The sequence below is a fragment of the Dipodomys merriami genome, unplaced genomic scaffold (genome assembly GCF_024711535.1).
Source record: "Dipodomys merriami isolate MVZ:Mamm:240054 unplaced genomic scaffold, mDipMer1.0.p SCAF_68, whole genome shotgun sequence".
Lineage (NCBI taxonomy): Eukaryota > Metazoa > Chordata > Mammalia > Rodentia > Heteromyidae > Dipodomys > Dipodomys merriami.
Genome location: NW_027206268.1, coordinates 909,317 through 922,872, shown reverse-complemented (window position 1 = coordinate 922,872; position 13,556 = coordinate 909,317). Strand labels below are relative to the sequence as shown.

The window sequence follows — 13,556 nt, the reverse complement described above, 5'->3', positions numbered from 1 at the left end:
CTAAGTGGATGCCAGGCTCTGCCCTCCTTATCTAGGCTGCGACCCACAGGCCAGGGTCCTCCTGGGAATATCTCCTGTGGGCCCATGGAGGGCACTTGGCCTGTCTGGAGGTAGATGGGGCCAGCAGCTCTGGAACCCAGAGCAGCCCTCTGACTTGTAGGTCTGAAGACCAACTTTTCCACCTGATTTTTGTTGTTGTTGTTGTTTTAAAATGAATAGTAAATCCACCTTTGCTAGCTACTGCCCACTATTTTCACCAGCTTCTTGCTCTCCATCGCCCACCTGGCAAAGCAACATGGCAGAAAGGGGGTGCTCAGGGCTCAGGGACCCATGGGTGTGTGTGTGTAGGTGGGGACGGGGGTGGGGGGATGTGTGTCCCTCCTGAGCTGGGGCTGACCTCCTAAACTGATGCCAGGCTGTCTTTCCAGCTTCGTCACGTACGTGGATTTCCACCCGAGCGGGACGTGCATCGCGTCCGCGGGCATGGACAGCACAGTGAAGCTGTGGGACGTCAGGACTCACCGGCTGCTGCAGCATTACCAGCGTGAGTGTCAAAAGGGCCACGGGGGCACTGCGCATGTGCCAGGCGTTTGGGTCATTACCACGGGCCTTAAGCGGGGAGGAGCCTGGGGCCGACTTTCCAAGGCCGGGGAGAAAAATCCAGCATGGAGCAGAAGATGGGCTCTGTTGAATGTGGCATTGGCAGGTCACTCCTAGGATGGTGATGGCGGGGGGGGGGAGAGGGGGGTGTCTGTGAGTTGGTTCTTGTCAAGAACAGAGAGCAGCTGGCACAAAGTGGGAACAAGGTACCTGTTAACCGGGGGCAATGCTGTGCCTCCATTTTCTGCTGTCCCAGGTTGGTCCAGACTTGTAGTTCCTGACAACCACCACCAGGTGGCAGGGCCCAGCTACCAGAAGCAGGTCTTTCCCACATGGGGACCTCCGCCCTGGGTCACCCCATGCTCTGAAGAGGCTGCAGAACAGAATAGCCTGGGAGACCCTCTCCACTTGGAGAGGCCGTGGCCTGTCTCTTCCTTCAGGCTTACAGGCCACTCTACCCTGGTCCTGGTCCCGTGTGGGGATCAGGCGCATCGATTGGTGACATTGGATGGGTTCCAAGCAGGAAGGACTCTGGCGGTGATTTGGACAGGCACCGGGCACTTGTTTCCCAACTGCTTTCTAGTGCCCTTGGGCTCTAATGTGAGCATTTAGTTGATGATAGGGTGGTGCGTGTCCTCGCCTCCCCCCTTCCATGCCAGCGGAGGCATGGCTGGTACCATTTGTTTGTCTAAGGCTGAGCAGTGGGTCTTCCCAAGCAGGGTGTTTCTTGGCTCTGGCTTCTTGTGTAGAGAATCCTCGTGATTTCCTAACCCACAGAGGTGGGTTAGGCTCCATATGCTCTGAGCCCACGTTAAGACTGTTCAAACATCTGAGCAGCAGCCTCCGTCCCAGAACCCAGAATGCTTTGTGGCTGACAGGCTCTCATGGGTCCATGATCCAGTGACAGGCCCAGTGGCCAGCAAGCAGGGCTCCCACCCACGTCACCAGCAGCGTATACGAGGCTTGCCCAGTCAGGCTTCTGGGAAGCCAAGAATCTGGGTCTTCAGCTCAGGGCCTCTGAGTCTGTTCTTCCGCCCATCATTCTCACACGGGAGTTGCCTGTATTGTTATACCTTGAACGTCCTTTTCCCCAGGCTTCTGGGAGTGGCAGTCTCCTCTCAGCTGGCTTTTCTGCAGGCTTGGCTTAGTCTTTTCTAGAAGCTTGATTTGGAAATGGAAGCTCTGGGTTTCCAGAAAGCTCTGCATCCAATGGAAAGTAGGTTGTTCAGGATATTAAGATAGGAGGCTAAGCCAGGCACTGGTGGCTCATGCCTCCCATCCTAACTACTCAGGAGGCTGAGATCTGAAGATCACAGTTGAAAAACAGCCCGGGCAGGAAAGTTCCTGAGACTCTTATCTCCAATAAACCAATCAGAAAACCAGAAGTGGAGCTGTGGCTCCAGTGGTAGAGCACTAGCCTTGAGCTGAAGAGTTCAGGGATAGCACCCAGGCCCAGAGTTCAAGCCCCATGACTGACAAAAACCAAAACAAACACAAAGACAGACTAGTCCCTTCCCCTCCCCACCCATGGGCGGTGGAACCCCTGTGGGAGTACTGTGCAGTGATGGTTTTTTAAAACCAGGACCCCCTGGCTGGGAATGTGGCTTAGTGGTAGAGTGCTTGCCTAGCACCCATGAAGCCCCTAGGTTCGATTCCTCAGTACCACAGAAACAGAAAAAAGCCGGAACTGATACTGTGGCTCCAGTGGTAGAGTGCTAGCCTTGAGCAAAAGAAGCTCAGGGATAGTGCCCAGGCCCTGAGTTCAAGCCTCAAGACTGGCAAAAAAAAAAAAAAAAAAGACCAGGACCCTCTTCTCCCCAATCAGTCCCTCTCTACATCTCTACAGAGACAGGGAGGAAAGCCGGGGGGCAAAGAGAGCCAGTGGCAAAGTGTGGCAAGCTAGGAGTAACAAGTCCCAGAGATATTCTTGGCATTTATGGAGGGGCTGGAGGTGCGGTTCAAGTGGTAGAATGCTTGCCTGGTCAGCACTAGGCTCTGGGTTCAAACCCTGGTACTGCCAGGAACATTAAAATATAGTGGAATGGGGGGCGGGGAAGGTGACTCAGTGGTAGAGTGCTTGCCTTGCAAGCATGAGGTCCTGGGTTCGATTCCTTGGCACGACATAAACAGAAAAGGCAGAAGTGGCGCTGTGGCTCAAGTGGTAGAGCGCTAGCCTTGAGCTGAAGAGCTGAGAGACAGCGCCTGGGCCCAGAGTTCAAGCCACATGACTAACCAAAAAACAAACAAACAAACAAAACAAAATATAATGCTAGTCGTGCAGCTTAAACTCAGGGCTGGGCACTGCCTCTGAGTTTCATTTGCTCAAGGCTAGCAACTCTACCACTTGAGCCTCAGCACCACTTCTGGCTTTTTTTGTTTATGTGGTACTGAGGAATCGAACCCAGGGCCTCATGCATGCAAGGCAAGCACTCTACCACTGAGCTACCTTCCCAGCTCCTCCTCCTTTTTTTTTTTTTTTTTTTTTTTTGTTGGCTGTGGGTCTTGAACCCAGGGTCTAGGCGCTGTCCCTCAGCTCTTCAGCTCAAGGCGAGCCCTCTACCATTTGAGCCACAGCGCCACTTCCGGCTTTTTCTGTGTATGTGGTAGTGAGGAATCAAACCCAGGGCTTCATGCATGCTAGGCGAGCACTCTACTACCAACCCACATTCCCAGCCCATCAAGTAGGGTTTCTGTGGTCCTTCAGAGGGAAAGTTTCTCCATGTTTGGGCCTGCCCAGCTGCGAGGCCAGTGTGGTATCCACACACTGACTCCCTGGTGGTGCTGGGGAAATCCTGGGGCTCCTAGAGCCCTCCCTCCCGACCCCCAGCTCCTTGGATGTTCCTCTGTTAGCCTGGTCTTACTGGTGAGTGGAGGGGGTTGGCTGTCACCGCAGTGCGGGCTGCGGGGTCCCCACGTTCTGCCTCCTCCAGGAGCCGGAGACCCTCGCAGCGTCTCCTGGCTGCCTTCTGAAGCTGCTGGCATGGGAACTGGTTGTGCAGATATAAATACCGTGTTACATCAGGTTTTGGCTGGCTCTGCTGAGTGTCCTTGGGAACACATCTCCACACTCACCCAAAACCCAGCGGGGTCGGCGTCGGTGGGGCTCCGTGCACCCCTGTAGGGCTCTGTTGAGCACTGTTTACTGGTCCCGCAGTGCTTGGTCTAGCATCTCGCTGCTAGGCGGAAGGCTTGGGGCCTGCCCTTAACATTTCGTGGTAGTGCCAGCTTGGCAGAAGTCACGGTTACCCTTAGCCAGACTGGTTTCCCTAACCAGGCCTGTGCCAGTGGATACAAAGGCCCTGGGATCTTTTGCTCCAGCAGCGCTAAGGCTGCGATGGGCAGGTTCACAGATTGGCGGTGGTACAGCGCTATGCCCTGTGGATTGCAGGGGTCTGCCCCATTCCATGCACACAACAGGCCCCTGGCCCTGAGGAAAGGCTGTGGAGCCCACGGGAGATTGTGGGTACCCAGCAGCAGCACGTGCTCCCCAGCTACTTTCTTTTTCTTTTTTTTTTTTGTCAGTGGTGGGGCTTGAACTCTGGGCCTGGGCGCTGTCCCTCAGCTCTTCAGCTTAAGGCCAGCGCTCCACCACTTGAGCCACAGCACTCACTTCTAGCTTTTTCTGTGTGTGTGGCACTGAGGAATCGAACCCAGGGCCTCATGCCTGCAAAGCAAGCGCTCTACCACTGAGCCACCTTCCCAGCCCTCCCCAACTACTTTCTGAATCCCACTCCTGTCGGTGCCAAGCCCCTGCCTGATGGAGCTCACGCTTCTGTGGGTGACGCAGGCGTGAATGTGATTGCTTCACTGAACCGTGGGAGAGTGACTTGGTGGGAGGCTGGGGTGCTTTGCAAGGACTAATGAAGGGCGAGCCAGGAGGGAGGTCACAGGAAGCGCCTCTTCCCTTGGGAGAAGAACAGACGGTCAGGGGACAGGGGGGCAAGGGAGGCACTTAGACCCAAGGGGTTGAAAAGGCTTCAGGCTGGGAGAACCCACAAAACTGGGATGATGGCCATGTCTTGGAAAATGAGGAACTCCAGAATAGATGGCCAGGAATTGGCGGGGGGGGGAGTGGGGGGGGGAGGGTGGGGGGTGGGGGTGGGGAGGGTGGGGGTGGGGAGATGGGTTTAATGGGTTTGTAACAAGACTTAGAGTTGCAGCCAGGCACTGGTGGCTCACTCCTGTCATCCTAGCTACTCAGGAGGCCGATATCTGTGGATCTCAGTTCAAAGCCAGCCCGGGGAAGAAAAGAAAGTCTGAGACACTATCTCCAATGAATCACCAGAAAACCGGAATTGGAGCTGTGGCTTAAAGTGGTAAAATGCTAACCTTGAGCAAAAAGAGCTCAGGGACCATGCCCAGACCTGAGTTCAAGCCCCACGACCAACAATAACAACCAGGATTTCAATCCTGACAGTAAAATAAAATTAAAAACAAAACAATGAAAAGATTTCAGGTTGCATGGGACAGCTCCAGGGGGGAAGGGAGAGGGACGTCCCATGCTGGTACTGAGTTTTAGGGCTCACTTTGTGAGTTTAACTTGGTAGCATGCACACAGCACCCCTAACATGGTGGAGAAACAGGCTCACTGCAGTCAAGGGTTTTGGTTTTGTTTTTGTTGGTCGTGGGACTTGAACTCTAGGCCTGGGCGCTGTCCCTGAGCTCTTCAGTTCAAGGGTAGCGCTCTACCACTTGAACCACAGTGCCACTTCTGGCCTTTTCTGTTTCTGTGGTGCTGAGGAATCAAACCTAGGGCCTCCTGCATGCGAAGCATGCTCTTCCGCTGAGCCACCTTCCCAGCCTCAGTCAAGGGTTTTGTTGAAGGCCTCCTAAGGTGAGCCCGTGAGGAGGTTGGGGTGGGAACCCAGGCCTGACTGGCTCTGAGAGCATCTTAGCCTTTGGCCACCCTGTCCCTCACGCCTCCTTTCCTGAAGGCCAATGCTACCATTGAGCATCTAGTTTTCCTAAAATGCCAACGTAAATGACATGTCTCGGCAATGTTGGGGTAATTGCCCCTCCAGCTTGACTGCTCAGCGTTGTGGGAAAGGGTGAAGAAATCCCCCGATTTCCCCTGGCTTGCACATCTGTGTCCTCATCCCCTTGTCTCCCTCTGCCTGCCTTCTGCTGACCAGTCTTCTCCCAACCCTTGGTGGTGTTCTTCTGCTGGGATATCCACCTGGGGCTCCCCACAACTCTTCTGAGCAACCCTGACAGACGTGTGCCAAGGGCCCGTTAGCTCCGATTGCCTGTCTCCACATCTGCCATCACCTGAGGGGCCTCAGCCAGCACCTGACCCCATTGTCCACCCTTCCAGTGCACAGCGCAGCCGTGAATTCCCTCTCTTTCCACCCATCGGGAAACTACCTGATCACAGCCTCCAATGACTCAACCCTGAAGATCCTGGACCTGATGGAGGGCCGGCTCCTCTACACGCTCCACGGGCATCAGGTGAGCGGCACTGCCCCGTGCTGAGTGGCACAGAGCCAGGCACGGCCTCCAGGCCAGTGTGATCGCTGAGCTCCAACTGATGGGTTTTTGTTTGTTTGTAGTCCTAGGGCTTGAACTCGGGGCCTGAGCACCAGCCCCTAACTCTTGTGCTCAAGGCTGTTCCTTGCTCTACCACTTTGAGCCACAGTACCATGTCCAGCCTTTTAGTAGGTAGTTGGAGATAAACATCTCCCAGACTTTCCTGCCCAGGCTGGCTTCGAACCATGATCCACAGATCAGCCTCCTGAATAGCTAGGATGACAGGCGTGAACCACCGGTGCTCAGCGAGGGTTGTCCCTTTTACCTGCCATTGCCCTCTACAGCCTGGGCATTAGAGGGAGGTGCAGAGATGTGACCTCCAAGAGGCAGGGAGGATGGAGGTCTTCCCATGACCTTGGCTGGTGACCTTGGCTGGACTGGCTGAGAGGAATAAGGAAGTCAAGTTGGGAGGGGTCTGAGCATGGTTAGCAAATTTTCTCTCATGGATTAATCCTTCCTCCAGAGGCCCAGGCATCCTTTGGTCTACTGGTTATTCCCAGGGTCATCAGGCCCGTGTCCCATTGGGATAGAATCACCACACTCAAGTAGGGCAGGGGGAGTGGAACCCAGAGATTTCAGGTTTGTCTCTTCCTCCACCTGTGACCTGGAGACAGACCTCACGAAGAGCAGGTCAGGCCGCCAAGAGCTGAGGGCGGCCCTGGGAGTATTCGTGTGTCCTGAGCCCAGCAGCCTCTGTGAGCCATGTATGGTTTGGGGTTCTGTGGCCTTCTGAGTTAGGGAACTGAGAGCTGGTTGGCCAGACCTGTGGGGTGGGGGCGGGACCTTTTCTTCTGCTTCCTTGGAGTCTGGAGCATCTCAAGGGTGTTCTCTCCGGACCAGCACATCCAGCTGCAAAGTGCAGCCACGCTGGGCTGGGGTGACTGTGGCGGCCGCCTGAGGGCTACTTCTGTTAGTCCTTCCGACTGATGAGTTAGATTGACACATAGTCAATTTTGTACTTAGAACCAGGAGGGCAGTTCAGACCTTGTGAATGCTGCTACCTCTTCTGCCTCCCCTGAATAGAACAAAAGCACTTCTGAGAAATCTGCTAGCAGGTGCATGTCGAGCCATCACCCAGGACTTTCCCTCCCTTTGTGAGGGTCTTTTTGTGTATGTGTTTGTTTTTTTCTTTTCTTTTCATTTATGAGGGCCCTTTAAACAGCTGATGCCCCTCTTAGCCCAAGGACCCTTCCCTGTGGGTTGTAAAATATCATTCCTGGTGTTCTGGTGCATTACTCAGCGCGTAAAGACAAAGCAATGACAAAGGAATGAAATGGGGACCAGGAGCCTCTCCTTGTTAAACCGGGACATGTGAGGACTAGACTGAGGGACAGCTAAGGGTTTGGGGGGTATGGAGAACAGGAAATGGCTCCTTGGAATCATCCGACCCCAAGTACCTATGCCTGAGGCTCAAGGCCTAGGCAGTAGGAAACTCCATGAAGAGGTCAGCAGAGCTGCGGGCAGGGTGCCATGAGTTAGGAGGCTGGGAAATGTGGTTCTTGGTGTGTTGGGTGACTGTGGGTAGGCTCTGCCTTTTTTTTTTTTTTTCTTGTGCCAGTCCTGAGGCTTGAATTCAGGGCCTGGGCACTATCCCTGAGCTTTTTTTGGGGGGGGTGGGGGGGGGTCGGTTGTGGGGCTTGAACTCTGAGCCTGGGTGCTGTCCCTCAGCTCTTCATCTCAAGGTGTGCGTTCTACGCCTTGAGCCACAGCGCCACTTCCAGTTTTCTGAGTGGTTCTTTGGAGATAAGAGTTTCATGGACTTTCCTGCCCAGGCTGGCTTGGAACCATGATCCTCAGATCTCAGCCTCCTGAGTAGCTAGGATGACAGGCATGAGGACCAGTGCCCGGCTCATCCATGAGCTTTTGTGCTCAAGGCTAGTGCTCTATCACTTGAGTCACAGCTCTACTTCTGGCCTTTTTTGGGGGTGGAGATAAAGAGTCTCATGGACTTTCCTGCCCCAACCTGACTTTGAACCAGTGATCCTCAGATCTCTGCCTCCTGAGAGTAGCTGGGATCATAGTTGTGAGTCACTAGTTCCCGGTCTCTCCTCCATTGTCCTCCTCTCCCCTGAGTTCTTATTCTATCATTTCATTTTGGAGGGTTATTCTGATGTCCAGCAGAGTGAGAGTTAGTCTACATGGTTGAGCTCTTCTTGGAAAAGGGTAAGGGATGAGAAGAGAGAGAAGAACTCATTTTTTCCCCCTGTCTCCTGCCACGCACACAGAGTCAAGAGCTAGGAGCAAGTGTCCTGGGCTGCTGGGGCAGCCCAGGCGCTGTCCCGGGGCAGCCCGCACTGCCATTCTGTGTTCATGGGATTGCAGTGGCCCTGCTAGGCTCCAGTTAACTGCAGGAGCCTCCTCTAGGGCTGGAAGAGGAAGCAGTCTGAGCACATGTTCCCATGGGTCTGATAGTCACTAAGCTTTTATCTCTGACTCAGGGGCATATGTGTGACATCCTGTTTGTTGGCAGGGTGTGTGTGTAAATCAACATAAAGCTTTTTTTTTTTTTTGTCGATCATGGGGCCTGAACTCTGGGCCTGGGCGCTGTCCCTCAGCTCTTCAGCTCAAGGCAAGCGCTCTACCACTTGAGCCACAGCGCCACTTCCGGTTTTCTGGTGATTTATTGGAGATAGGAGTCTCATGGTCTCTCCTGCCCGGGCTGGCTTTGAACCTCGATCCTCAGATCTCAGCCTCCTGAGTAGCTAGGATGACAGGCGTGAGCCACCGGCACCCAGCTTACAAATCTCTTTGAACCATGTCTCCCCTTCCCTTGCTCTTTTCCCAGTTTTTCCCTCCTGTCCCCACCCATATGGCATTTTGATAGTTAATTGGAGACAAAAGTCTCAAGAGTTTGTCTGGCCAGTCTGGCTTTGAATCATGATCCTCCAGGTCTCAGCTTCTTTAAGTAGCTAGGATTACAGGTGTGAGCTGCTGGCATCCAGCTGTTAGGAGTTGGCGGGTGAGGTCACCTCGCTGGGCTTGTGCCAGGGTGGCTGTTGTGGTCACTGTTGTCAGAGGTTAGGCATTCAGCAACATCCTTGCCCGAAGCAGAGACCTGATGTATTAACATTGCATCGTAGAAACTTCTTGGGTCTGAAGTCATAATCAGAGATGATTTATAGCCTTAAATGAAGGTACTTAAAGAACAACAACAACAAAAAATCACCAACTTAAGAGCTCACTTGAGGCGGACACTACATAGAGAGCCCGGAGAAAGAGAAGACCTTTGCGAAGCCCATGTGCCTGCCGTCTGGTGGGCAGGAGCATTGGAGAGAAGAGCAGGTGGACAAGGGCCTCACTTATCTGGGTCTTCAAAGGCGTCACCATTGGAGAGTCCAATCTGTAGAGTCATGCAGTGCTTAGCAAAGCTGACATGCTCTAAGAAATTTGTCATGGGGTGATTTCATCCTTGGGCAAACATCATAGCAAGTACTTGTACAAACAGAGGGTAACAAGGACACTGGTGATCCGATCCGATGAGACTGCTCTTTACTGCTGCCCTCTCAGTGCTCTAGGCTGCTGGGGTGGGGTCTGTGCAGAACACTTTTGTTTGTCTTAGTTTACTCCATAAAGACAGACAGGCAAAGGGCCATCTTTTTTGAAACTCTTATATACTGGTTTTCTTCCCTTCTCTTTGTTCCTCTTCTATTTTTCCTCAAGGTTAAAATCATTTTGTTGTTTTGCCTGCCTGCCTGCCTTCCTTCTTTCCTTCCTTCCTTCCTTCCTTCTTTCTCTCCTTCCTTCCTTCCTTCCTTCCTTCTCCTTCCTTCCTTCCTTCCTTCCTTCCTTCCTTCCTTCTCCTTCCTTCCTTCCTTCCTTCTCCTTCCTTCCTTCCTTCCTTCCTTCCTTCCTTCCTTCCTTCCTTCCTTCCTTTCTTCCTTCCTTCCTTCCTTCCTCCCTCTCTTCCTCCCTCTCTTCCTCCCTCTCTTCCCCCCCCCTTCCTTTGTCAGTCGTAGGACTTGAACTCTGGGTCTGGGCACTCTCATTCAGCTTAAGGCAAGGGCTCTATCACTTGAGCCACAGTGCCACTTCTGGTTTTTTGGTGGCTAATTGGAGATAAGAGTCTTTTGGACTTTCCTGCCTGGGCTGGATTTGAACCGAGACCCTCATATCTCAGCCTCCAGAGTAGCTAGGATGACAGGCATGAGTCACCAGCTCCTGGCTTGTTTTGCTTTTGTCTTAATATAATGCCATATACTCATTTAAGAAGCTAAAGGATAGCTGGGCACCAGTGTCTCATGTCTGAAAATCGTACCTACTCAGGAGGCTGAGATCTGAGGGTCATGGTTCAAAGCCAGCCAGGACAGGCAAGTCCATGAGAAGAGTCTCAATAAACTACTCAAAAAAAAAAAAAAAGCCAAAAGTGGAACTGTGGCTTACCTGGTAGAGCACTAGCCTTGAGCAGTTAAAGCTCAAAGACAGTACGTAGGCCTTGAGTTCAAGTCCCAGGACCACCAGAAAAAAAAAAACCAAAAAACTTAAGGTCTGAGCATGACACAGATTTCCAGGAATCGAGTAAAAGTTACCTGAGATTCCACCTCCTCCATCTGTCCGGCCTTTATTGTCCACCTGCAAGGGTGTCTGCCCCACGCCCTGGCCCAAGTGTTAGTGTTACGCAAAGGGAGTCACATGGCGCATGGTATCTGGTATCTGACTCTCACTGATGTTTAGTCGGCATTGTTCTCCACCAGTAAAAGTGGATCCACTTTATCCTAGTTAATGGCAGCTTAAGATTCCTGGGGCTGCTAGGATGGGGCGTGCCCAAGCCTGGGGCTCCCCCTACGTCGAAGGGCGGCAGCTGGCAGGCAGGCAGGCAGGCAGGCAGGCAGGCATAGGCCCACGGCTCTGTTCCCCGATTCATGAAGACTAACCGCACGAATTGGCCTCCGATGAGGTGGATTAGTTGCAGGCGAAGTGGTGTTGACTGTGTCTTCTTTGTCATCCTGTTCTGAGCATAGCTGGATTCCAGAAGCATGGGCGGGCATGTGCCTTCCTGTCCCAGGCGATGCCTCTCCGCCTGCCCTGCTCCAGAGCTGGCAGAAGCTGCCTTTGTTCCCTGGCCTCCACGTCCCTTTTCTGGCTCAAGCCAAGACCGGGTCCTTTCTGGCATTCTGTGCAGGAGCTTCCCAGGGCTCCCCTTGTCTCCAGGTCCGGCTCTCTTGCTGGAACCCACCTTGTGGGCTTCTGAGCCCTTGCCTCTCCCTGTCCTGCTCTTTGTCACAGTAGTGGTGCTGTCCCTCATCTAAGAAAGAGCTCTCCTGATCTGTCCTGGGGAATGCCGGCCACTGCTTATAATGAAATTTTGACGGGGAGGAAAAGAGGGGTACAGGCGTGGAGGGGTGGCCAGTTCTTGCTTGGGGCATTTTTCTGGAATGGGTTTCATTTCCTCTGGGGAAGAAATGGCTTTCCCTTCCCAGTCGGGACATGCTTACTGGCTCTAGCACTCCTCTTCAGATGGTCATGCTGTCCTGAGCCCCTGCGGAGGGGTAGGTTGTGGAGCTTGGGCGCTGAATTCTTCATCTCATGGCGAGCGCTCTGCCACTTGAGCCACAGCTCCACTTCTGGTTCTCTGGTGGTTCATTGGAGATAAGAGTCTCATGGACTTTCCTGCCTGGGCTGGCTTTGAACCTTGATCCTCAGATCTCAGCCTTCTTAGTAGCAAGGATGACAGTCGTGAGCCACTGGTGCCCGGCTCAGATAGGCACATTTTACCTTTACCCTCCCCCCACCCCCAAGGCCTGATTACAAGGAAAATGGCATGTATGTCACGGGACTCTGTCATATTGGTCCACTGCTCAGCACCTTCCTGCCACCTCTACCCCATATTGTACCTTGTCCCGTGAACCATTGGCTTCTGAGGTCTGCCAGCAGTAGGGAAGTATTGGTCCTGAGTCAAAGGGTGAGTTCTGCTCTCAGGGCTGCGTTCTTGGCAAAGTTGGTATGCATCTCTGACATTCCACGTTGTGTGGGCCGGTCCTGGGGCTTGAACTATGAACCTAAGTACTGTCCCCGAGCTCTTTTGCTCTAGAGTAGTGCTCTGCCACTTGAGCCAAACCTCCACTTCCAGCTTTTTCTCTGTGCTTAATTGGAGAGATGATTGGACTTTCCTGCCCAGGCTGGCTTTGAACCACTATCCTCAGATCTCAGCCTCCTGAGTGCCCAGCAACATTCTAGTTCTTGTTTGTCAGTTGTGGGGCCTGAATTTGGTCTAGGTGCCAGTCACTGAGCTGTTGAGAGTGCTCTACTACTTGAGCCATAGCACCACTTCTGGTTTTCTGGTGGTTTATTGGAGAGAAGAGTCTCATGGAGGGGGGCGGAGGGAGGATAGGATGGGAAGGGGAAACAAAGGAGGAGGCTACAATGCTTGATAAGAAATGTACTCATTATCTTGCCCATGTAATTGTAACCCCTCTGTACAGTATATTTACAATTAAAAAAAAAATACGGACCAAAAAAAAAAAAAAGTCTCATGGACTTTCCTGCCCAGGCTGGTTTTGAACCTCAATCCTCAGATCTCCGCCTCCTGAGTTCCTAGGATGACAGGCGTGAGCCACCGGTGCCGCAGCCCCTGCTGCCCCTTTCTGAATGAGCCATTCGGCAGTAGACTAACCTACCTGTTCACTTTTGTATCTTCTGCTAGGGACCTGCCACCACTGTTGCCTTCTCAAGAACAGGGGAGTATTTTGCTTCTGGAGGCTCTGATGAACAGGTAAGAAAAAACGTCAAGGAATCTGAGCTGATGCTGCTGAGGACCCAATAGAAGACTAGAGGTTGCCTGGGGGTGGGGCAGGCGGTACTGGCTCTCTGTGACTCCGTTGGAGTTCGGGGTAGGAGTATCTTTGCTACCCAGAGCAGGTCTCCCGCAGCCTGGTAACAGTGTCTTGGAGCCTTTCCTGTTGAAACCAGCAATAGATGGGAAGGAGGCTGGGTTGTGGTTACCACAAAAAAAAAAGCCGAATTTTTTTTTTTTTTTACTTCTTTGTTTATTTTTTTTCCTGATTATAAACAAATAAGGTTTTGGCTATGCCCTCAGGCTTGGTAATACAGTCAGCATGTCCTTACTTAATGCTCCTGACTGCCTTATGATACAAACCCTCATCTCCTCACTCTGCAAGTGAGGAAATTGGGTCCTAGCAGGTGGTACTGCTAGGATCAGCACCTGCCTGCAGCTCCATTGCTCCCCAGCCCTCGGGGGAACTGGTCAGAAGGCCAGCATTTTCTTTTTTGTTGTTGTTGTTGGCCATGGGGCTTGGACTCTGGGCCTGGACGCTGTCCCTCAGCTCTTCAGCTCAAGGCAAGCGCTCTACCACTTGAGCCACAGCGCCACTTCCGGTTTTCTGGTGGCTCATTGAAGATAAGAGTCTCAGGGAAGTTCCTGCCCAAGCTGGCTTCAGACCACGGTCCTCAGATCTCAGCCTCTTGAGTAGCTA

General features: G+C 52.9%; 1 protein-coding gene across 4 annotated transcripts in view; it reads left to right on the top strand.

Moving 5' to 3' along the window:
- Positions 1–13,556, top strand: part of LOC138815961 (POC1 centriolar protein homolog A) — a 47,323-nt gene that overhangs the window by 7,781 nt on the left and 25,986 nt on the right. For all 4 annotated transcript variants that reach the window (XM_070005376.1, XM_070005379.1, XM_070005377.1 and 1 more), the window contains 3 exons: positions 429–544; positions 5,915–6,048; positions 12,767–12,835. In XM_070005376.1, coding sequence (XP_069861477.1) covers positions 429–544; positions 5,915–6,048; positions 12,767–12,835 — 319 coding nt within the window. The remainder of the gene's footprint in view (positions 1–428; positions 545–5,914; positions 6,049–12,766; positions 12,836–13,556) is intronic.